Below are 23,591 nucleotides of genomic sequence, written 5' to 3'. Positions count from 1 at the left end.
GTATTAAGACAAGCAAATCTAATACTTACATTCAACCACTGAACCAGGCAAAAAGAAAAGTTACAATTTTATGCAGAAAGTCACACATATTCTTTTAACCCATCTTATGTCAGGAGAAACTTTCGTATAGTAAATATTAATCCAAGTTGTCTATCAAAGCAGTATAACAAATAATCCAAAGTGTATCTGTATACACAGACACACACCCACCACTATTTGGGCAATGCTTATTTACAGAATTCAGCTTTCAAAACCTGGTCTCAGCTTTACTCTGTTTGCTTTCATCACTTCAAAAACAATCCTTTCTCGTAGTTCTGTTGCTTTAGAAATACACTATGTTAGTAAGAACAAAGTGTCCTGCTTCTTCACAGCTTTCAATATACACTCTACAAAGCCACTAGGAACAGACTGCAGTCTGAATTCAAAGATCTATTTTATCCATCCTCTTTGGAGTAGCAAAAGGATAAAAAAAATAGTAATAGCTTCCCACACATGAAGGGGACTGAAACATTTCAGTAAAAAGAAACAACAAAACTCCTCCAAAATAAAGTGATCCTCCACTATGTCTTCTTTCCTCTCCCAAAACACATTTCCTGCCTTCACAATATTAACAGTTAGGATCTTCCTTTGGCTTTTCCCATTTCAATTAAGTTTTCCTCCTCTCTCTGTGTCAATGTTTTGGTTTTTGTTACAAGAGGTATCTGGGATTCTTGAATTCTTTAGATCATGATCAAAGGCACTGCGAGAGTCAAGTTCCAAGTTCCAAAAAGTAAAGAGTAGGGCTTGGACTTGATTTAAAACATACAGTTGTTAGATTATCTCATTGACTGAGTAGCAACAGCAACTTTGCCGTTCTGTAAATAATGGTGGCGGTGATGTTCTAAACACACCACAAGCCTTACAGAGCTAGTAAAAGCAAAAATTCAGGGGAAAAAAGGAGCAACACTGTTGTGAAGTAGTCTGAAAATACTGCTCTGGACAAAGGTAAGTGAACATGGACTGGTCAGGAACAAAGAGAATAGGGCTTACACAGAACCTTTATGGAAAAAAACAGGGAAAGTATTCCAGTGTACTACTCCATGAAAATAATTAAAGAAAAAAACAAAAAAATACGTAGAAGCACAACTAATTGAGGGCTGCTCACAAAATTCAGGAGAGAACAAGACTGAAAACAAGTAAGTAAAACACAAAACTGTACATTATTTCAATATACTTTATATGTAACAAAGGAAGCAAAATTGACCAGATCTACACTGGAATCAGAGGAATGTCAGGCAGTGGCTATACACATTTTTCAACTAATATCAAAACAAAATAGCAAAAATATTAACTGGGAATGAAATTTGGACAATGGTAGAATAGTACTTTTTGTCTTATAAAAAACTAATATCATTACTGAAGGAAATCTTCTACAACTAAGGCATTAGGTAGAAGAATACTGAACACAACAGAGAAAATATCTGAAGTGCCACCAGTAAAATCTGTTAAGAAAGTACTTCCTACAACCACATCCACAATTTAATCCTATGCAGCAGAAACACAGAGGAAAACTTCCAGCAAGTGAAGAAGTCTCTTATCTCTACAGATATAATACTCATCACTGCCTAGTAACTTCTGGCAAACATTAATTTGTTGCTTTCGGAGATTTTTTATTTTTTATAAGAACTGTTCAAACTGAAAAAGATTAACTTTCAAATCTAAATTGATGCAATACTACTTCCATGACTATGCAAACTGACAAGTCTAACCAGTCCACTGCTAACTCTAAGTGCCATACAGCAATATGGTGAGACAGTAAGGCAGTAAGTAAATAATTAGAGAAAAATCAACTCACCTAAGTATTTAACAATTAAAAAAGTTAAGATTTTGTCCAAAAAAACTACTTGAATGAAACACTGGAAGGTCATGGGACATATGTCAAAGGGTTTTTTTCTTATGTATTTTATTTCCATATGAAAATTCAGCCTAGATTCAACAAGCACTCACATAAGGACTGGCTTAAAACTCTGCCTTGAACGGTACCTTCAGCATATCTTCTGAGGTCACCTTTTGTTTACTGCAAACTCAAAAGCCACGTGCAGATGCAGCTAGTCAAAAAGAACAACTTTTATCCTTACAGCACAAGGGATCCAATAAAAAGAGTTGCTCTATACTTTCTAGTAGCCTTTAACAATTGTAAACGACTGCAAAGGTCTGGTCTACTTTTCCGTTGCTACTTTCTGAAGATTTATCATTTCAACAAGCTAATTGTGAGTAAAACTTCTCAGTAAGACCTTTTTTAAATATTGTTTCATATTGTTTTGCCTGCTAACTGCTGTGAAATACAGGTATTTTGCCCACTGCAAATAAAAATGCAAAAAGTTTTGACATTCGTTTTGGTGCAGTTCTCACATCTGTTTTAACACAGTTCTTGGTACTTTGAGAGTACTATCTAAACGTAGGCACTGCGAACACTAATCTTATTTACTATATTATCAAAACCAAACATGAACATGGCCAACATCTATATTATTAATTAAAATAGATATCAGGACAAGTTTCCATGCCTTTCTGTTTCAGATGACCTTTAGAGCAAAACAAATTACTTCAGCTGCAGAGAACTCCGTTTTCTATTGCTACATAACACATTCTTCTGTCTCTCTTGAAGACAAACTAAGAGGCACATTTACCTCCACAATCAGCAGCAAAACAATTAATACAGGTAGCCACTCCTGTAAATTCAGTGCTTACACAAAGATCTGTCTTTTACATCATGATTAGAATTTCATGTTAGTATCATCTGTGCTGACTGAAACACTGTCAGAGTGCATCAAGCGTACTACAATCCTCTTTCACAGAGGAAGTCTGATCCCAAATACTTACTTTTATTAACTGCTCTGTATGACTTAATTAATGAGAGATTTGTAACGCACACATAAACAAAACAAAACAAAATTAACACCAGCCATGCAATACTAAATTAAAAAAAAATGGAATGCGTAAGGAGAATTAAAAAAAAAAAAAATCAAAACCAACACCCCAGGACTCAGTGCTGGCAAAGAAGTGCTGAACAGCAGAAGAAAAGAATTTGGCCAGAGAAATACTTGGACAGAAAGGACAAGTCCAAAATAGTTTTGCTATATCCCCATAACTTCTGGAAGATATTACATTATTAAGGATTTTACTAGTCATCACTATATATCTACTACAAAACTAAGAGAGCGTGAAAAGAAACACACACATGCAGAATAACAGCAGTCTTTCAATGAAGCTTTTTCTTTTCTGAATTCTTGCACTCACTGCTGAAGCCAGAGCTCGCTGACAGATTCGGAAAGTGGTGGCACTTTTTCAATTTTGAAAATAAGTACCTATGCAGAATAATTCCTCTGCAGTATAAAGACATGGCTACAACACACTGCAGTACCACCTCATTTTATTACATCCCACGTTTATCCACTGGTCATGCCCTAGTCATTGTATTTGTCTCAATTATGTAAGAGCAGCATCTCTCTAGCACCTATTCTAATACCCCTCACTATAACCAAAACAATGATGAGCACAGTCACTCTTGAGTCTTCCTTACCATACCTTTAACCTACAGAAGTTTGGTGTCTTCTGACCACCTTCCACAGCCAGAGTTGGGAGAGAAGACATGGTGTCACCTGTCAAAACCCAGGGAACAGCCTGGAACTACACCAAGCAACAAGAAGAGAGTCAGGAGACAGTCACTCTATTTCCACCTCTCCACGGACTTTCTGTTTGACCTTGGCAAGTTACTGATTTTTTGTGCTTGTGTTTTCATGTTCAGGACATGAAGAGCTTTTACGCAGACAGCTGGAACAACAACAATAACTAAGTCTAATTATTAGTTATTCTATTATGCCTGGCCTTAGAACTCTTCCACAGTGGCATAAATTCAGAGTGAGCACAAGAACCTCCAACTCTCTAGACTCTAATTTTGAAGCTCCCTTTATGTAAGATCATCAGTGAAAGCAGTAACAGCCCTTATCAAGACACTCTCCCCTGTATTAATAACAGATAAAAGCTTAGTTTCACAAATTCTTGTGCTGAGCAAACAAGTTTAACCTTATTTTCTACACTGGCAGTTCCTAATCCACAATTTGCAAAAGAAACACTACCAGCAAGATCCTTTGCCACTGCTTCTAGACAAAATTTAATTATGGAGTTAAAATAAGAGCTGCCAGGAAAAGGAAAGTAGGATATTGTTTAAAGAGTATCTTTTATTCCGTGAAGTTTCTATGGTCCGGGAAAAATTAGGGACCGGTATTTTGTACAATTCAATTCCCTCTTTCGGGCTTGGAAAATTCTGAATTTCATGGCAGCCTGATCGAGTTTCATTCTGATACCAAGTTTCCTGGTAATCTCCCAAAGCACCACAGACTGGAAATACGCCATAAGTATGGCTTTAAAAAAAACAACAAATTGCAGATGAAATGTTCTACCAAGCAATCTTACCAAGAATACAAGCAGAAAGGTTTTTTTTCTGGTACATTTAGAAAAATGTCTACATTACTCTGCACTCATAAACGGAAAATTTTAAGTGTTCATTCTGTTACTCAAGTAACTATAAGAAATTAGATTAACAACTGAAAGACTGACTAGGACTGACTATACAGCAGTATATACTGTTTAATCTAACCTACCAGAAGTAGAAAAATTAAATGAAGAACCGAGTGCAATCTCACACAGAGAAGTTAAAAATGACCAGTTGCCAAAACAGCTCGTTGCGTATTAGAGAAAGTGTTCTGGATTTTCACTACAGTGATTACATGGCACTGCATACAAGTTAGTCATGCGATTACAATGAAGTGGAGACACCCCTTGCTCCTGAATAAGAAACAAATGAGGAAAAGTTATACCATAGCACAACCACCTAAGGTCTTCATGTCTTCCAGTGAAGCAATGTAAACAACTTTAGAATCATAGACTCAGAATATCCTGAACTGGAAGGGACCCAACAGGATCAGTAAGTCCAACTGCTGGCCCTGCACAGGACACTCCCAAGAATCACACCATGTGCCTGAGAGCATTGTCCAAATGCTTCTCGAACTCTGTCAGATTTGGTGCTGTGACCACTTCCCTGGAGAGCCTGTTCCAGTGCCCAAACATCCGCTGGGTGAAGAACCTTTTTCTGATATCCCACCTAAACCTCCCCTGACACAACTTTAGGCCATTCCCTTGGGTCCTGTCACTGGTCATCACAGAGAAGAGATCAGTGCCTGTCCCTCCTCTTCCCCTCATGAGGAAGTTGTAACTGCAATGAGGTCTCCCCTCAGTCTCCTCTTCTCCAGGCTGAACAGACAAAGTGACCTCAGCCCCCACTCCTACAGCTTCCCCTCAAGGCCCTTTGCCATCTTTGCTGCCCTCCTTTGGATGCTTTCTGATAGTTCAATATCTTTCTTATATTGTGGCACCCAAAACTGCACACAATATTCAAGGTGAGGCCTCCCCAGAGCAGAGCAGAGCGGGACAATCCCCTCCCTCGACTGGCTGGCGATGCTTTGCCTGATGCCTCCCTGGACATGGTTGGCCCTCCTGGCTACCAGGGCACTGCTGACTGAGATTCAATTTGCCCTTGACCAGGACTCCCAGATCTCTTTTTGGGGTGCCGCTCCCCAGCCTCTTGTTCCTCTCTTTGTACATACATATAGGGCTGCCCTGTCCCAGGTGCAGAACCTGGCACTTGCCCTTGTTAAATTTCACATGGTTGGTGACTGGCCAGCCCTCTAATTAGTCAAGATCTCTCTGCAGGGCCTCTCTTAATTAAAATAACTACGGAAATATGTACTTAAATTCAACAAGCACGCTTTCAAGACTTATCTACATAAGAAGAGCCTCGCAAACCTCCTGAAAATACATGCTGTTGACTGCAGTTTTCACACTGCTTTAGAAAGAAAAAATCATATCCCAGTAGCATTGAACAATCTTATAAATCAAAACAGTAAAATATTATAATGATATTTTATAGTAAAATTTTATACATCAGTAAGCTTTTAAAAAATAAAAATCCTAAATGGAACACAAAACTAGTGTTTATAATTGTCTCCTTTAATATATAATACATATAGAATATTAAAAAATATATATAATAGTCTCCATCTATTGTAAGGATGCAAAACTGCAACCCTAATCAAGAGATTTCTCACATTGTACATACTGAAACCTCTACCTTCTTTCCTTTTTAGGCAAAAAAGTTTACCACTGCAAATATGTAGCTTACACATTTACAAGCAAAAGAGAAGAAGATACGTGGCCATATGTCACCATCTGGCTAACTAAAGTCCATTTGACAAGTAGGAAGAATTTTGCAGAAAGTGAAATTATTTTAAACAGTATAAATAGGCTTTGAAAATGGCTGTTATGTGACACAGCAGAGACAACGAAAGAGAGTTTCTTCAGATTGCAAAGGGTACTTAACTTTCTTTTAATAAAGGTAGCAACCACAAAATACACACATACACTCAAGTATGACTAAAGAGCACCACAGCAGAAGTAGAACCCCAGGAAATGAGATAATGTAAAACTAAGTTTAGCACTTTTCCAAGACTCAGTAAGAATACAGATATGGAAACTGCTATTTTCTGTTAATAATTTTCTCTTCAAAGAAATTTATTGGCTGTTTCCTTTTTTGCATTTTTATATTGGAAAGATATAATGATAATTCTATATTTATATATCTATATTTATAATACAACTATAATATTCTATATTCTTTCACTGCCACTCATAATCATAATTATTAATTAATGCAATTATGTTCCAGACAAGTCTCAAGTGTCTAATAAGCACTATAAGCATTTCCACATAAAATAATTAAAGTTCACTGAGATCGAGAATATTACTGTACACCTGTAAGTATAAAATTGCCTTGAAATACTATAGACTTAAAAGGCATATCCAGTTTTGTCAACAGACAAGATTTAGTCTGACAATACAGTTAGTGACATTTACCTTTTCCCCTTCTTTACCTAAATACACAGGGAAAAGTAAGCAATTCTATAAAAGCAGGCAGACACTACAATTGCTCATTTTTTAAAAATAGTGAAATAACAAATCCACTTAGAAATACACCTTCCCTGTGAAATGCTCTTGGGAGGCAGCGATCCAGCACCTTACAGTGACATATAGGTCAATTAATAATGTGCTTGCAATTAACATCCAAAGAATTTAAGGTGGCAAGTATTACAAACGTAGAAGAGATGCCCTGAAACTTCAAAATTCTGCTGACACGATTTGCTCTCCAGATGTGAAACTAATATTTTGCATAAACCATATTCTTCATTCCCAAGAGAGATTCAAATGTGTTGCATAAGATAGAATACTTGTTTGTATGAAATATCTATTTTACAAACCTAAATTACAATTTGGCTCTTCAAGTTTATCAATAAACAGAATAGGACAGGTTAGAACTGCACCTTAAAGGTACTCTTCACCAAAAATGAGTTACTAAGTATAAAACCTTTTTTCAAAATCCTTGCCACTGAAGGCACTACAAGTCTTTTAGGAAGACTTCTCGTGTATCTACAGGCTATTAACCCTACTTTTCACAATACTTTTAAATATAGAAATATTGCAGTTCAAAATAATGAAAAACAACCCTAAAATGAATTAAAGAAACTCTCTCTCATTTGCAAACCCAGTATAATTATGCAATTCATAGCATGGAACACGATACTTAAAACAGAGTTACTTCTGCAAAAAGGTATCAGCAAGGGACATTGTCTTTTAATTGGCTATAACAAACATACACATACTATGCCAAATAAAATAGTCTACAGATTATTTCTGGAGAAATCAAGCTACAGAAAGATTATTTTCAAAGTTTCTTTGTGCTTTGTATCAACCAGAATAAGTCAAACAACAAAGAGCTACTTAATACAATGAATAAACAATGAAAGCAAATAAAATCCGAATTAAGAGGTTAACTACATAAAACTGCTCCTACTGAAACTACAAAAGGTTAAAAGATTATTTGTCAGCATCGCAGAAGATTCCTTCAAGATTATAGTGCTCACAAGGATTTCCCAATAGCCAGACTTAAGACAAGACATGCTCCTTGATAATGATTTAAATGTTAGTCACACAAAACATCTACTCATTTGATTGTAAACGAGTTTTTCCCAACCTTTAACACTCATCAGGTGCATATACACAATACAACAGCTGTAGTTATGCTATTACTCAAATCTTAATAAGTACTGTTTAAACCTTCAGTGACAGTAAAAATGTAGCCTGAAGATCCCATCCATGAATTCTAGTCCTACAGCCTACATCATCCTCTTTCCACTCAAGCTTCATTTAAACCATTCTCACTGACATCTCTTGCAGCCTAACCCTATGATGAGGCTCAGAATCAACATGCAATTCTTATCTTCCTAGACTTGTCAATCTCCCAAGACTACCAGCAACGCTTCTTTTCTGGAAATACTCTCCCTGACTTCCTTGGCATTGTTGCTCTCATGATTCATCCCTTATCATTCTAATTGTTCTTTCAGTATATCCTCCTGAAGCAACCTCCTCATTCACCTGTACTATTTTATGAATCATTTAATAGGTTTCTGTTGTGCATCCCTTTCCATTCTTCTTCACTCTATCCAAGGCCAGGATTCAAATTCAACTATGAACTCCCTGCCAGTAATCAGAAACATCCTTTCTACTCCCTATCTCCTGTGCTTGTCCAGGTCAACGTCCCAGCTCTTTCCCCATACTGACACCTCACTATCAGCTCAGCCTCAGCACAGACAACACATAGGTCTTATCCCTTTTATCACTGCTTCAGTCTCCTTTCCACTAATGCAACTCATGAACTTTCAGGAATCTTAACCAAGTGTTAGCATTCAAACCATGGTTCTCTATAGGTCCTAGAAATAACCTGGTGTTGCGATCCTGGCGATGCCCATCACAGTATCAAGATAGCCCTTTAGTAGCTTAAGTTTTATCCAGTGACCACAGCAGTTCACATCTGAACTAGTGAAGCATCCTTCATCTTCCAAAATCCAGAACTGACCCTCATGAACATTGTTCTCATGAGCTATTGTTCTCTCAATAGCTTTTTTAGCCCAAGGTCAGATCACACAAGTTCTCCCTTCACTCTCTACTTCAAGACCCTCACTGGTCAATGTCTTCATCCAAAAATTACTAATCAGGATGCAGATGAGGTTAAAGTTTCAATGAACTGTTATATTTTCATCTCTGAACTTCTCTTTACTTGGTCTTGTGGCTGGAAGAGCTCCACAGAGCAGCATCTTCTCTCAAAAAACCTCCTACAAGTTTTTTCACCGTTCCATTAAAAACAAACAAAACTACCAGATGGCTGGGACATCTACACCAGTACACTAAAATTCACTGCACTGATGCCAGATATTCTCCTGTGTCATCACAGATTTGATGTGTCTTCCCTTGCCCTTAAACCATTAAGCATTCTGGGTCAGGAAACCCCTCTTAACCACTCAATTCCGGGATGACTAACTCAGACACGGAACTTGAATAGCCTGTTACTTATAAAAGTGTATTAAAACAATTTCTACTTTACAGTGGCTATGGAAAACATCACACCAGTGATAAGCCCACTCAAGTTATTTTTGTCTTTTTCAAGGCTTCTCAACCTGTTTGAAAAATAATCCAAATATTATATCTTATACTCCTATTACAGAGGTTTCCACTGGTAATTGAGTACTCAAGCCAATGCCTATATTTTCCATTTTAACCTAGCATTTCTAAATTTTGTGCACTTGCTGCTGGTATAGGCATCTTTGCAAGGGCTTGATTTTTTTGTTGTTTTGTTGGTTTTGGGGGGGGTTGTTTTGTTTTGGGTTTTTTTGCAATGGTTTCTAGTATTTTAAAGATCTGTTTGTCCCAGGCAATGAGAAGACACCATTCCACACGTTACGTAATTTTAAAATGACACAAAATTAAGTTCATGGCATTGGAGTTTTTCTGTCATATGGCTGTGTCAGACCTAGCACAGCAATTTTCAAACTGACACCTATAGGTACATTTGTAGTACCAGTAATTATTTAAAATCAAGTGTTTTGCACTCAAAATGTGCTTCTCTAATTATATAAGATTTTCATTGATTTTGTCATCTTAAAATTATGTTTCCCTAAATTGTTCACAAGCAAAACCAAAAACACTCCACAAAACCCCAAAACACTATCCTATAATTCCAGTCATAAATTATCCACTTCTTTTAATAATAGTTCAAATTGTAACTCATTTTCAGTTACATACCTCATGTTTCCGTGTACTTTCTCATTATATCTGGTTCTGACACTGTGAAATTTAGGTTCAGTCACATTGTACATACAAGTAAATTTGATCAAAACACCTGAGATGCAACAGCATGAGTGTGCAAACAACAAAGTGGTAACATACCCTGATTGCCCCCCAAAACTACTTCCCTTTCAACACAGCATAAACCTATGTACCGTAATTTAAGCTCAGTCATACAGTTTTCACAGGAAAAAAAGTTTTTACATTCAGCTAACAGTGACTGCAGGAGAGCCATATAAGCTTTACCTCAGGTTTGAGCATCCCTAGGAATTGCAAGCTGCCCTTTCAAACACAATGCAGGATTTGCACACTACATTCTTCACTTAACTGTTTTTTAATTTCAAGCACTTTTGTTCCACCCTGTGTAAGTAAAGAATAGCCCAGAAAGAAAACTGCTTGTACTGACTATTTTGAAAAAAAAAAAAAAAAAATAATCAGATACTGGAGTATCATCAATTTTTAATCCTAATACACACAGAAAACTCAGCAACAGAGATGTACTCTAAAAACAGATCATATAATAAAAAAACCCACAAGCTTCTGAATGCAATCTAAATATAACATTAACCAAAGCTAACAAATTTCATTTTACCAATGCTAAAGCATTTAATAATAAGAAAACAAGACTACTTTTCCAGAGAATTATTCAAATTACAGGTTTTGAACAATAAATTTAGCATTAAAAGACTAACCTGCACACAATTTTTTCATTCCTGTTAAAATGTTATTTTTTCTATGGCTCCAATTATTTGATCATTGATGTTTTTTAAAAAACAAATAATCTACAGTTGGTTTTGTCAACATTTTAACAGATGTCTGAGAAGGATAAAAGTAATGTCACAAACATGACAACGCTTCTGACAAACCTGTAGTAATCAATAAACAAAAGGAAATGGAGCCCAAATATTCAGATGAGTAAACTAACAGAAACGTGGAAAAACTTAATTGCTAACTGGAGCGCAGGCTAATAGTTATAGCAAACTTTAACACCATTTGTTCCCTTTTTTCAGTTCTAACCTCTAAAATAGTACATGCCAGGAATCATAGCAAACAAGGCTAGCTTCCCTAAAGAACATTTAATTGGGAAAACATATATGAGCAGCAAGATGCCTCCATGAGGAGAGAAATATAGCAAAATCTGCAATTTATTTTTTGACAAACAAGAGTGAGGAATTGGAAACACTACTGCAGCCAAACAAAACAACAAAATACCATAATGCTACCTTCTACATGAGAACAAAAGCATCAACCACCAACTCCACCCCACCCCCAAGCAGGCTGTTGCTCTCTAACCACAGAGCCAATGCTGTAGACAATGTAATCCCACAGGGAAGACAGAAGGTCACAGACACACTGTGAAATCTTAAAATAAGGTCCACGTTTCAGAAAGACACAGCAGTACTTTAACCAGTCAGAATTTCATTTGGAACAAACAGGTTTAGTATAGAAACAGCTTGCTGTTCTCCTGACTGTCCCTTCCCTCAACACATAGAGGGAGGTCACATGTGCTCAGTGTAGTCCAAAATTAAGGACACGGCACTTACAACAAGCAGCAGCAGCAATCAAGACGTGGTGACGATGGCAACGTGCAATGCAACACTGCATGTGTGATTGCACACTGTATACCAGCACTGGATCTGTTATTATTCATCAGCTGTAGGTGGCTAAAAGGGTGTCACTTATTACAGTGACACATCCTGCAGCTGGCTAGCCACGATTAAGTATTACCCACTGTGGTTGAAAGGGACGGCGACTACCATTCATTATAACCCAGCGTAGCTTAGTGGGGTAGGGACGCTGCCACTCTTCCCTGCACCGCAGTACTTGGAGAAAAGCAGCTAAAACTCAACAAAGCCCCAGGAATGGTATGCACAGAACCTCGGTCTCCCAGCCCGAGAGAAGGGGTGTCCTGCTAGCAGGGGCAGAGCCCGCCCGCGCTCGGCGCGACCGGGAGCGCTCGGCCGCGGGGTGACAGCGCCGGGCCCGGCCCGTGTGCGAGGGGCGCCGGGGCACCGCGGGGACACCGCGCTCAACTTCCACCATAGCAAGGAAAGCCTTTGTCCGAGTGCTGCCGGTGCGCGGCCGGGGGAGCCGGGGGGACCCCCTCCCGCGGCGGGACGAGCCGGGGCGACCGAGAAGGAGGAACAGCCCATGCCAGCCCCGCGTCCCCTCCCCGCCGGGCTCCGCCGCTCCCCTGGGAGCCCTCAGAGCGGGACCCGCTCCGGAGCAGCCGGGATGAGCACTGACCCTGCACGGAGTCCCGACCGGCGTGTCCACGCCGGGGAGCAGGAGAGCAAAGGGAGCGCCCGGCCCCGCCGTGCCCCCCGCGCTGCGGGGCGGCTGGAGAGCGCGGCCGCTGCCGGCCCGGACCCGGGGCGCCTCCTCCGTGCGCCCACCCGGCGGGACCCCAGCCCCGCGGGGTGGCGCGGCCCGCCCGCGGGCCGTCCAGAGGGCAGCCCGCCGTGCCCGCGGGCGGCAGGCGAGGCGCGGGCGGGCGGGCGCGGCGCAGCCGCGGCGCGGCGGCCCCGGGCGGCGCTGACTCGGGCGGGCGCCGCGAACGCCCCGCACTCACCCTGTCACAACAGGCGCCATCTTCCACAAACTCTCGCCAAAACTCCTACTCTCGCGAGAGCGCCCCCCTCCCCGCGCCAGGGACCGCGCGTGCGCGGGCCCGCGAGACACGCGCGGGGCGGGGGGGGCGGCGCGCACCGCCCACTGAGCGCCTGGGCCGCTCCCTCAGACACAACAGCCCGGGCGTGGGAACTGCGGTGCTCTCGCGAGACTCGCGTGCCGCCGGGCACGGCGCACAGCGGCGACTGATCTCGCGAGAGCGGAGCGCGCGGCCGGGGAAGCCGAGGGATTCCCCCGGCCCCGCTCGCGGGAGGGGCCGGGGGGGGAGGGACCATTCGGGGCACGGAGGGGGGGGCGCGGGGCGGTGCCAGCGCGCGGGGATCGGCACACGGACGCGGCTTCCTCCTCCCCCACCCTCGCGGGACGGTGGCGTGGGAGCGCCCGCCTCGTGGTGCCCGCGGGCCCGGCACGTGCGCGGCCTAGGGACACGAGTAAAGGGATCGGGATCAGGGACCCGGCCACGCGGGGCTGGGAAACCGGGGAGCGGGAAAGGACATCGTTTTCTTCCAAGTGGTGAAAAAGAACTTAGCAGCAGGAGGCCGGGATTTGGAGGCACAGCCGTTAGAAAGGTCTGTCACGTTTCTTATGGAGGAATGTCAACATCACTTGTTTTAGGAGTCGGTTTTACATTGAAAGCCCAGTTTCATAATACTGTTTCTATCTGCAGCCGAAGTGCGTAAGGTGCGTTTGTTCAGCAAACAGGAACAGTGGCGTGTGCCAGAATTCCAGCCAGCACAGTGAGCCCGCGGTGACAGAGGGGACAGGAGTCACCTGGAGCTGCCGGGGTGCGCCGGCGTTTGGACATGGCAGAAAAAGACGACCCTAATTTTACATTCATTTAACATTAGCGCTTCAGGGGGGCAAGGAGAAGGTCTGGTTGTCCATTAAGAGACTATGTTTGAAAATTAATCCTTTTACGTCAAGAATTCCTTCCATTCAACCTCTTCCATGTCTTTAGTACAACATGTCAATGGAACTTCGGGCACAAATGCCACACTGATTTAAAGATTGCTGAGATTACAAAGGCCACACCACTTTTGTTGCTTTAGCTCTGCACCTCTGCTGTCTCCCAGATTGTGGAAAAAGATAATATTTCAGTAATCCCGTAAATATGAGTTTGAGTTTCTCTGCCACATACTCTTTACACTGCTAATACTAATTCAATGAATAATGTCTCAGATGAGTAAAATCATGTTTTAAGAGACTGCTTGGTGACAAAGTTTGCTGTAATTCTACTCACTGTACAAACAGCTATTGTCTCCTGTCATTAAGGGACTTTCCCCATCATGATTTCCCCCTCCCGGTGAGGTGGGAGAGGACTTTGATTGCCTCCCTTGTAGGCACAGTTCTCGGCAAAAGCACAATGCATACTGGAATTCCTCTGTATTGTTTGCAGAGCAACTCATAATCCCTTTGGAAATCTCTTTCTAAAAACATCTCTCTCTTTTTTTTTTTTTTTGTCTCCCAAGGCTAAAGAATGATCTCAGCTCATGCTAACTCCATTCCATTAGGAGTAGTTTCTGGATATTTGCCATGGACTGTCTCTAGATGGTCATTTTATGGGGCCCCTCTTTTAGTGTGTTTTGAATCAAACTGGAAAAACTAAAAATGCAGCACACAATAATCTGCAGTGTCTAAACTCTTTTAATAGTCTACAAAGAAGGCACTTTGATTAATAAACAGATTAACTGGGCACTGGAGCAGGTATATTATTTCAAAGAATTAATAATTATAGAAAACATTTTTATCCTTTCCATCATTGACAGCAGTACATTATGAAACAACCAACCATTGATTTTCTTTTTTTTTTAAATTATTGACAATCTGCATTTCAAAAGGCCAGGAATACTATTCAAATCAAAAACAATGGCCTGAACTTAATGTGAGTAGCTGGTGGAAGAAAAGATAATAAGCCACAGAGGGTTTTTTAATATTGTTTATGCATTGAATTTTCTTCTTGCTGCTAAAAGTTTGTATTTCACATAGAGTGTGAGCAATTCCTATTGACTTTATTGGAAACTGAAAGCATCTAGTACCTCAGGGAACTGGACCTCACTTTCTGGCCTGTAATGAGTACAAGCACTTCCAGAGCTGAGGTAGAAGAACGAATCTAAATATAAGGTTTGCACCAGTTAAAATTTTGTGTTTGCTGTGCAAATGAGAGGTTTGACTTTTTGACTTAAGCCCAGCGGAGGTTGGCAGAAGTGTTCTAAGTCAGGCCCGTCACTTCAGAGACAGTTTGGAGAAGCACAGCTTGGAGGTGCCTTTTAAGGACATGGTTTCCATGCCTCACTTGTCTTCCAAGCAGATGCTCTGCCAGGTGACCCCAGCTAGGTGCTCAGAATCATGAGCCACCTTCAAAAATGGAAGGGTGTTAAAGCAGGAAATTGAGTTTACTCTGTTGAGAGACAGGACAACCTCCAAGTTTGTATTCACCAATGCATGCAGATGTGGACAGAGCCCCTTAGCCAATGCTAAGTGGATGCAGCTTCACCTGGGAATCCATATGGTTCTCCAGTCCTCTCAGAATCTTGCTTCATGTGGAAAGAGGACAAAAGAGAGCCTAGCAAGAACTCACAGAGTCATGAGGGATGAGGCCCTTTATGTGGATGGGGAGGAGGTCTTTTGGCCTGGAGTTTTGTCCCATCAATGGGACAAAACAGAAGCTGCTGACCAGCAGTGCTCAAGCAGCCCAGCTTTGGAGGAGAAGGGCAGGCAGGAGCAGGGAGCGCTGGATGCGGGCTGAAGATTTCAGCAGCTTGTTTGGCCAGTCCAGACCAAACTTTTTTCAGCTCAGCCTTGGCTCTAGGCTTCCACTAAGCTGATTTCTTTGGGCACAGCACTAGCTAATACTCTTCTCATTTGATGACAGTCTCCTGCCTCACTGGCTTGGAGAAGATGAGAAAATAACAGACCTGCATCCTTTATGTAGAAGCAGTCCCATGTCTCTTATGTGCTTAGCAAAAGTATGTAAGAGATGGCCAAGGTTACAAGAATCCCATTCTCAGATCAGCCTGTCTTATAAAAAAAGGTCACAATGTGTCCTATAAAATTTCAGCTATTTTAAAACCCAGCAACCTTAAAAAGCATTGCAGGTAGTAGAACCACAGTTATCTGGATCTTCATTATAAGCAGCAGGTTTATCTTGAGATGTTGCAGTTTGTATCTGGTGGTATAAATCACACATTCTAGTGGCGGGTACTGGGATACAACCCTGGTGGAATTTCATAAGCACAGGATGTACAGTGTGGTTCAACTGCATATCTGGGAAAGAAAATAAACAGGCAGTTGCCCACAGAACATCTCTTAGATCTGAACTTGGGATGCATATGCCAACAAAAGTTATTGCTTAAGCTGTTAGTCGATCAGCTTGATGTCAGAAGTGCCTCTCCTGTTTGAAATTGGTTCAACATAGCTCAGAGAATTTGCAACGTTGTCTTGAGGGTGACAGGGAGAAAGAATAGGCTAGTTAGCAGTCTGGAGCAGGAGTGCTGTTAAATAGTTTTTGCTTGTGTGTCATAATCTCAAAGAGGATGGTAAAGCAAAGAAAAATCTGAATCTGCATCTTAATGTGGGCTCAGGTACAAGTGTGGGAGTACCCAAAGGCTACAGTTGGGTTTGGGGCTCCCTGTGGTATTGCCTTGAAAGCAAGTACAGTACCTTTCCAGAGTGTTCTTATAGTGTAAAGACAAGATGCAAGGAGTATAGCAAACAATAGGAAGGAAGAGGGGGAGGGAAGATGAGGTTAACAGTAATAACATCGTGTGGTTATGTAGGTTAACAGTGTGAACAGCTTGATGACTGCTTTACAGAAGTTTTATTTTAAAATACTCTTATTTTAAAATACTTTTATAGAACACCCTGTTAAGACATTTTGCATTGTATTAAATTTTGCTCCTTACCCTACCCCAGAAAAGGATCCACTTATTTTTCATTGGGTGAAATTTCTTGTCTGTGTACATGTAAACTATCCTGCATTCCTCCTTAGTTTTACTGGGCTTTTCAAAGAGCCCATCTCTGAACTTCTCTTATGCAGCAGTTCTCCTCCACTTGCATACATGAGACCTGTTCTCCAGTTAAGCACGACACTGGGTTATTCCCTTAGCCCTGCTCTCTACACACAGCCCTCTGCCGTGGTGGCTGGTGCCATCAGCCTCCACACTCTCAGGGTGCCTCTCAGGTACCACCAGACTTCACAGAATGATCTGGAGGGTAAAATGTCCTGGGGGCTGGCAGAGCCTGCCCACCACACACCAAGTACTGCCAAGCTCCTGCACCCTGGCATTCACAGCCACAGGCACTGGCAGAGGGGGGTTCCCCAGGCACCTCCTTGGTGCTGCTGGGAGCCTGGCTCCCATGCTGCCTTCACCTTCTGCCATGGCTACTGTGTGCACCCACCAAACCAGTTCTAAGATTAAACCATAGTATGCAGGGTTACAGAGGCATTAATTACAAGGAGTGCAGCAGGATAAACTCTAAAAATCTCCATGCTTCCAGAACATAGAGAAGATACAGTGCCTTTTCAGTCTGTCTGCTCCCTGTAGGACTGATTGTGAGCAGAAGACACCAAAGGAAGTTAGTTGCATCCTGCGGAAATCAAGAAGAGAGGAAAGATTGAACTAGTTGATTAGACTGTGAATTATCACAAATAATTAACAAAGTAAAAGGAAGATTTAAAGATTATGATATGGCTCCAGATGTTTTATTGATTTTATTCATATATAAGTACAAATTGAATTTGCAATGCTACAGTTCTGAATCAGTGTGGAAACAGATGTCTTTGTGGAGAAAAACATTTTAACCAAAGGTACTGTTGCAATTTTGTTGTTTTCCTGATGTATATTAGTTCACCATGTATACTGCCAGAGGCGTGCTCACACCCAAGACTGTAATTTGGTGACTGAGTTACAGCTGATTTTTTCAACTAGCCTGCTCTCCCATTCATGAGGCTCTTTGAGAAAATGTATGCTGACATGCTTCACCTCCACTGTAAGTAAAATGCGTTTTTGGAAAACACAAAGAATGAAAACTCATCTGGTTCAACAAAACACGAGAGAAACCCACACTCTTGATTATATACATTTTTCCTACCTGAGGGAATAGTGTAACAGAATAGTACTTAAGGGAATTTCAGACTAACTATAGTAAGGTATAAAAAGCCAACTCATCAGACTACTCTAAAAGAAAACCACAAACTGCACATAACCTCTTGATAAAACTACCACTAAAAACCCATTTGCCATTATAAACCATCCCATTTTATTGTGTACTACAAAAGTCTTTGGTCCAGTCATAACCACATGTCAAATGGGACAGAATGTGGACAGAAATCCTTAACCTGTAATTCTAAATACAAATACGTGCACACAGGAATTCTCACTATGGCTAGAGAGAGGAGTCAGGAAATTAAATGCTTCACAAGGACTATAAAGTTAGGTAACACATAAATGTGATTTGGAGAATTTAGTGATGGTTAAGCTTCATGCTGGTCCTGCACGATGAAGTTAAACTAATTTTGTGTGTTTAGGGGCTTCAGACTGTCTGTGGCCTCAGGCTATGAAGATAATACTTGTTTTGGGGCTGTTTCTTTATTTAAAACATTGAGGAAGTTATACACTCCTGAAACAGAAATTCTTTAATATAGTCTAAAGGCATGGTCAAGGAACACATAATCCTAAAAAATAATTATCTTGTAATACTGCCATGTTGATATCTATTTGGATTATTTCTTTTGTCAAGAACATTTGCACAAATTCTAGTTGTTGTGGACTTAGTCTAGTTTTCATACTACTCTCATTTTGAACCTCTGTGTTCTGTAGACCGTTTTCCATAATCCTCATCCTGAAAAAAGACACACTATTTCTGGCAGTAATTGTTGAAAATAAATTCCATAAAAATTGCATGAGAATATTCCATTGCTCAGATCTGCAGTCGTTGACACCTTTTGTATTTTTTCTTCTCAGGGGATTACACGTGACCTTTTAATGCTAAAGTTCATTAGTGCTTGGATATCATATTGATGAGCTTCATATAAATGAATGGAAGAACTGATAAGTCATAACTAAGGTAATGAGCTTATAGCTGTTATGGAGGTAACTGAAGACATGTCACGTGTGATAACTAATTAAAGAATTTCTCTGTAATTTCTCTGTAATGTTGTCAGTCTTAATTCAGAATTCACTCTCTCTTCCTTAATCTTAACAAGCAGTATTTCATTTTTAATGTTCCGGACAGCTATATCTTTTTCTAGAAATGCAGATATCCAGACATTCTTATTACTCATGGCTTCATTATCAGTTTGTTTTTCAGCTGATTACTGGCACTGACCTTGCCAAGAGCTAAGCACATGCATAATTTTACTAGTGCGATTAGACTCATTAAAGCTAATGGGATTAGTCAAGAAAGTAAAGCTACTTCTGTTTAAGTGTTTGTTGTTTGAGGTAGTGCAGCCAGAAGCAAGATCATGAAAGTCTGGAAGGAATTCGTACTGAACAATAATTTTCATTAAAAATCATACAAAGAGAAATTCAAACATTTTTCCCTTGACCCAGCCCTGATGAGGGATGAACAGAAGGTAGGTTTACACTGGAGGTGAACAGGGATTTCCTTTCGTTGCTTTTTTCTTTAGGAGATGGGGACTTATCAAAACTTAAGCTGGTCTCAGCAAACTTTACAAGGTCATTTCTTAAGTCTAGGATGAAATTTCTAAACGAAAGATAATGAGACATATGCATCTCAGCCATCAGCCCAGCAATAGAGGCTGACTGTAACCTAATAGCAATGTCGTGATGCTGTGACCTAGGAGATTTCACCCCAGGAAAATTTCTTTAATGTGGGGAGTTTGAGAGGGGCAAACCCAGAACAGGTTTCCCCTGCACAGAAGGAGAGAGACTGCTCTGAATTAAACAACATAACGGTGTCTGCTCTTGCAAAGGAATGGTCTGACAGCTTGGACGTGGACGTAGGTTGGGGGTCTTGTGTGTGAAATCCTCAAGAGGTGCTTATGCTGTTATAGAGTGGGGAAAAAGTCTAAAGCATTTCCTTGCCATTACTCCTACGCTACCTTTGTTCCTCATTTCGAGGACTGCAAGTCTGCCGTTCTTTGACCTGCCAGCTGAAAGCCTGGCAGAAGCATTATAGTAGCAGAAATACAATGTTTAGAGTGCAGCTGGTTTTCAGCCCCTTTCTTTGACAGCCAGGGCTGGGAGGGGAGGGGCAAAGAGCAGTTATTCCATCCATCCCAAGGAACTTCCCTTCTGGACCGTCAGGACAATTTTATGGCGACTGGTAACACAGGCCAGACCCACAGTGGATGATTATTAACTTCAACAAGCTATAATTTGTCATTTTTGACCTCTAATGAGACACCTCATATACAATGAATTATAAAAAAATCTGGCTTCTTACAAAATCAAATGCAAACTGCTCTGCTATCATTCTGAAGCAATAAATCTCCTATGGCCTTGGAGAAAACATCACTTGTGGATTTTCACACATTTTATACCTTCCTTTCAAAACAAACACTCATTTTGGTCTCTGATAAATACTAAAGACAAGTAAAATTTATTAATCCAACAGAACGGCTATTTGTACTCTAAAAGTTAAAATTCTTAGTTAATACCGACTTCTGTACCCTGGCTTTTTCTGTGCAGAGGTTAAAAAACAGCAAATCCACCACTAAGTCTAATATCAGGGTGGTAGGTATTTTTAACTTTTACTCACTTTTCTCTAGGAAAGCAACTGATCTATGCCCCAAGGCCCGCAAATTTATTAACATTGGAAAGAGCCATGTGGTGTTCATATAGTGTTTAATCTCAGTGAAGTCTCAGCGCCCAAGGTTTCCTGATTAATGGCAGGGGAGGAAGACTGGAGTGACAGTTAGGGGTTGGCCAGCCCTACTGTATATACAGCTGTTGCTGTGCAGGGGAGGGAAACGCAGGGTCTGGCTGTCTGTTCCAAACAAAAAGAAATGGCACATGCTATTACTTCCAGATCATTGCAGTCCCTGCACCACCATCTGCTGGGGGTCAGAGCAGTTGTCCGGGTCGGCGTCAGTCATGCACAAACTCAATGCCTTCCACGGAGCTGCTCCCAGCAGTACATATTTACAAGAACAATAAAGCGAACCTGCTCCCTGGACACAGGCACCACAATGCTCCGTCACATTCGGAACAAAGGGGCACAACGAAAGTTGATATGCATTACAAAGGAGGTTCTCGGGGATCACAGCTTTGTGATTTCAGGCTGTAACACAAATTGAGGGGAAGAAAAACTGTCACCAATAAGCCCAGACCTAGTGATCATTGTATTTGTAATTGACGCAGCATCACTGAAAGGGTGCCTGGGTCTCTGTGTTTCCTCTCTTCCTATTGTCAAAGTCCTCTCTAGAAGATAGTTAAATGGGAAGAGCTCAGATGATAAATCTTGAAAACTTGGATATATTATCCCATAACAGCATTTATGATGATCTCTGCCGCTTACCCTAGCTTGTCCATGCAGATCTCTTTTTCTGGGGCTTATGCCATGTGCTGGAGTGAGGTGTGGAGAGCCCTGACTGACGTAAACTGAACAGTTCCTGGAAACCGGATGAGTACAACTGTGTCACTGTGATGTTGAAACCAAATGAGCAGTTTTAGCATTTCTTTGGCCTGAAAAACAGCTAGTGAGTAATTTGTTTCTCCTGCTAAAAAGGGCCGCTTCAACATCAGGTGTTACTGCAGGATGGTGCAAACCTTTCACTTAGTGCTGTCCTGCACCCTTGGCTGAACATACGCAGACAGGCGCGACGTCCTTGGTGCCTAGAACTGGATCTGGGTTTCCTGGTAGTACATTAAGTTGTAGAAGTAAAGCACAATCCTTCTTTTTGATCTGGACTAGCTTGCTTGGTGCAGGGCTAAGTCCAGTGTTTCAGTGCTGCATAAAAATGGAAGCAGGGGAGCAATGGAGCTCAGTGCAGAGGCATCTGCATTGCTTGGGACAAACTCAGCAGTATTCAGCTGAGTTTATCAGTTTGGTCTCAGCATCAGCACTGTTATAACAGGCAGCAGTGCCAGCATGGGGTGAGAGGAATAGGCAGCAGCCCTGGAAAGCTATGAAAAGGGCAGGTGGAGCTGGACCCAGCACACTTCTTAAGTGAGGCTCATTGCCAAATAGTTAGAAACTGTGCTGTACTAGCAAAAACACACAAAGGACTGCTGTAGTCCCTGCCTCACATAGCTATAGTGTCTATCATAGCCCTACCACATACATAATCTTTGACATTTCATCTGATAATTAGTGGTTTTGGTATAAGTAAACACAGTCTTGTTAGGTCCTATGCTCAGTTGCTTTTTACTAAGCGCTACTCATCATTTTTGCATAAAACCTCTCCAGTCTGTGTAACATTTGACAGCCTTCTCGGATGATTTGCCTGAAATATGATATGGAAGAGGAGACCTCCAGGTAGTTGCACGCACATGTCTTCCAGACTCCACCTCCCTGGCCTCACTGGCACCAGGACACCCCAGCTGCTGGAGCCGCAGAGCTGGTTCTGGAGCCTGTGGGGGCATGCAGAGCAGTCTTTGCCTGTTTGCTTGGAAAACCTCACCAGGCTCAGTTACATATTGGTACTTGGAGGACACTTACCCTGAGCCATTCATCATGGAGCTGAACTCTACAGGTTTGTACTGCAACTAGGTAGCCTTTCAGGATCAGGTTAGAACTAAAAGAAGGAATTTTTTTTACAGTCTGGTCCTATGGAACTGAGTTTGAAGCAAAAAGTTCCTGAGTGTTCAGGAGATATTTTACAGGTCTTGTGTTTACTAACAAATGTAAATGCAAGGGTAGATACATTCTGCCTAATAAAATAATTTTCTGATAAAAATAAAGCTTTTAATGAGCAATTGAACAACTGTGTTGGTATTCTCATTCTATGGCATGTTCCCTCTGAACCATGCTCTTGTTGGTGGAATGCTCCCTCTTCTTCAATCGTATTGTGTCACACTTAAATTCTGTCCTGGATAAACCATATTTTTATCTTCCATTTTTAAGTCTGTCATTGCACAAACAAAAGAGTTCAGCTTATTTTTCCTAATTACCTAGATGAAATGAATATATACAGCATCCAGCCCAATGGGTATTCAGTTATGCACACAGCTTAGGAGTATAATTTTGAAACCCCGCAGCATCTAGGGGCTGCACTGGAAGCTTTTTGTGTAAGTACTTCAGTGGCAGATGAGCTGTTGGAAAATCTAGCCCAGAATAAGAGTTTTACTTTTTATATTGCCTCTTTTGTTTCATCAACATCACCCTTTATTTCTGAGGCTGTAGATATGTTTTTATAAAGACCAGTTCTGCAAGTTACCAGATCTCTGGGCAACACAAATTCAGTCCAGATCAGTGTTGTTGAATCACATAGCACACATAATACATACACATAATGGCTGTTTGTGCCAGCTTTATTCTCTATGCTGCATCAATGACAACTATGGGAGAAAAAGTGTTATTTGATCAAACTCAAAAGTGCACAGACAGAAGGTTTGGCCTTTTTGAAAAAAATTAATCTTTTACCTTAAGCTGTACCAGTTGAGCACATTGCATCAAGAGATGGTGACGTTTTTGATCCGGGATTAACTGCTGTAACTTTGGATTTACTGCCTGGTGGAGCCTTGGCCTGATTTTTACCCCCAGACCACTTACATACTGTTTCT

At 41.2% G+C, this 23,591-nt stretch overlaps 1 protein-coding gene and 1 long non-coding RNA gene across 5 annotated transcripts in view; one reads left to right on the top strand and one right to left on the bottom strand.

Annotated features, from left to right (window-relative positions):
- The window catches only part of RBPJ (recombination signal binding protein for immunoglobulin kappa J region), a 149,286-nt gene that overhangs the window by 46,528 nt on the left and 79,167 nt on the right, over positions 1-23,591 (bottom strand). Inside the window, exon 1 of one of the 4 annotated variants that reach the window (XM_032686789.1) lies at positions 12,845-12,937. The exons of the other annotated variants lie outside the window; for them this stretch is intronic. Within the exon in view, the coding sequence (XP_032542680.1) occupies positions 12,845-12,864 (20 nt within the window). The 5' untranslated portion in view covers positions 12,865-12,937. Of the gene's footprint in view, positions 1-12,844; positions 12,938-23,591 lie in introns of those variants that run through there. 4 annotated transcript variants of the gene reach the window in all.
- On the top strand, positions 13,232-14,110 carry LOC116786303. Its single transcript, XR_004356871.1, has 2 exons — positions 13,232-13,472; positions 13,571-14,110. It is a non-coding gene; the product is annotated as an uncharacterized LOC116786303 (long non-coding RNA).

Source organism: Chiroxiphia lanceolata, chromosome 4 (genome assembly GCF_009829145.1).
Source record: "Chiroxiphia lanceolata isolate bChiLan1 chromosome 4, bChiLan1.pri, whole genome shotgun sequence".
NCBI classification, from domain to species: Eukaryota; Metazoa; Chordata; class Aves; order Passeriformes; family Pipridae; genus Chiroxiphia; species Chiroxiphia lanceolata.
This window is presented reverse-complemented; position numbering and strand designations above follow the sequence as displayed.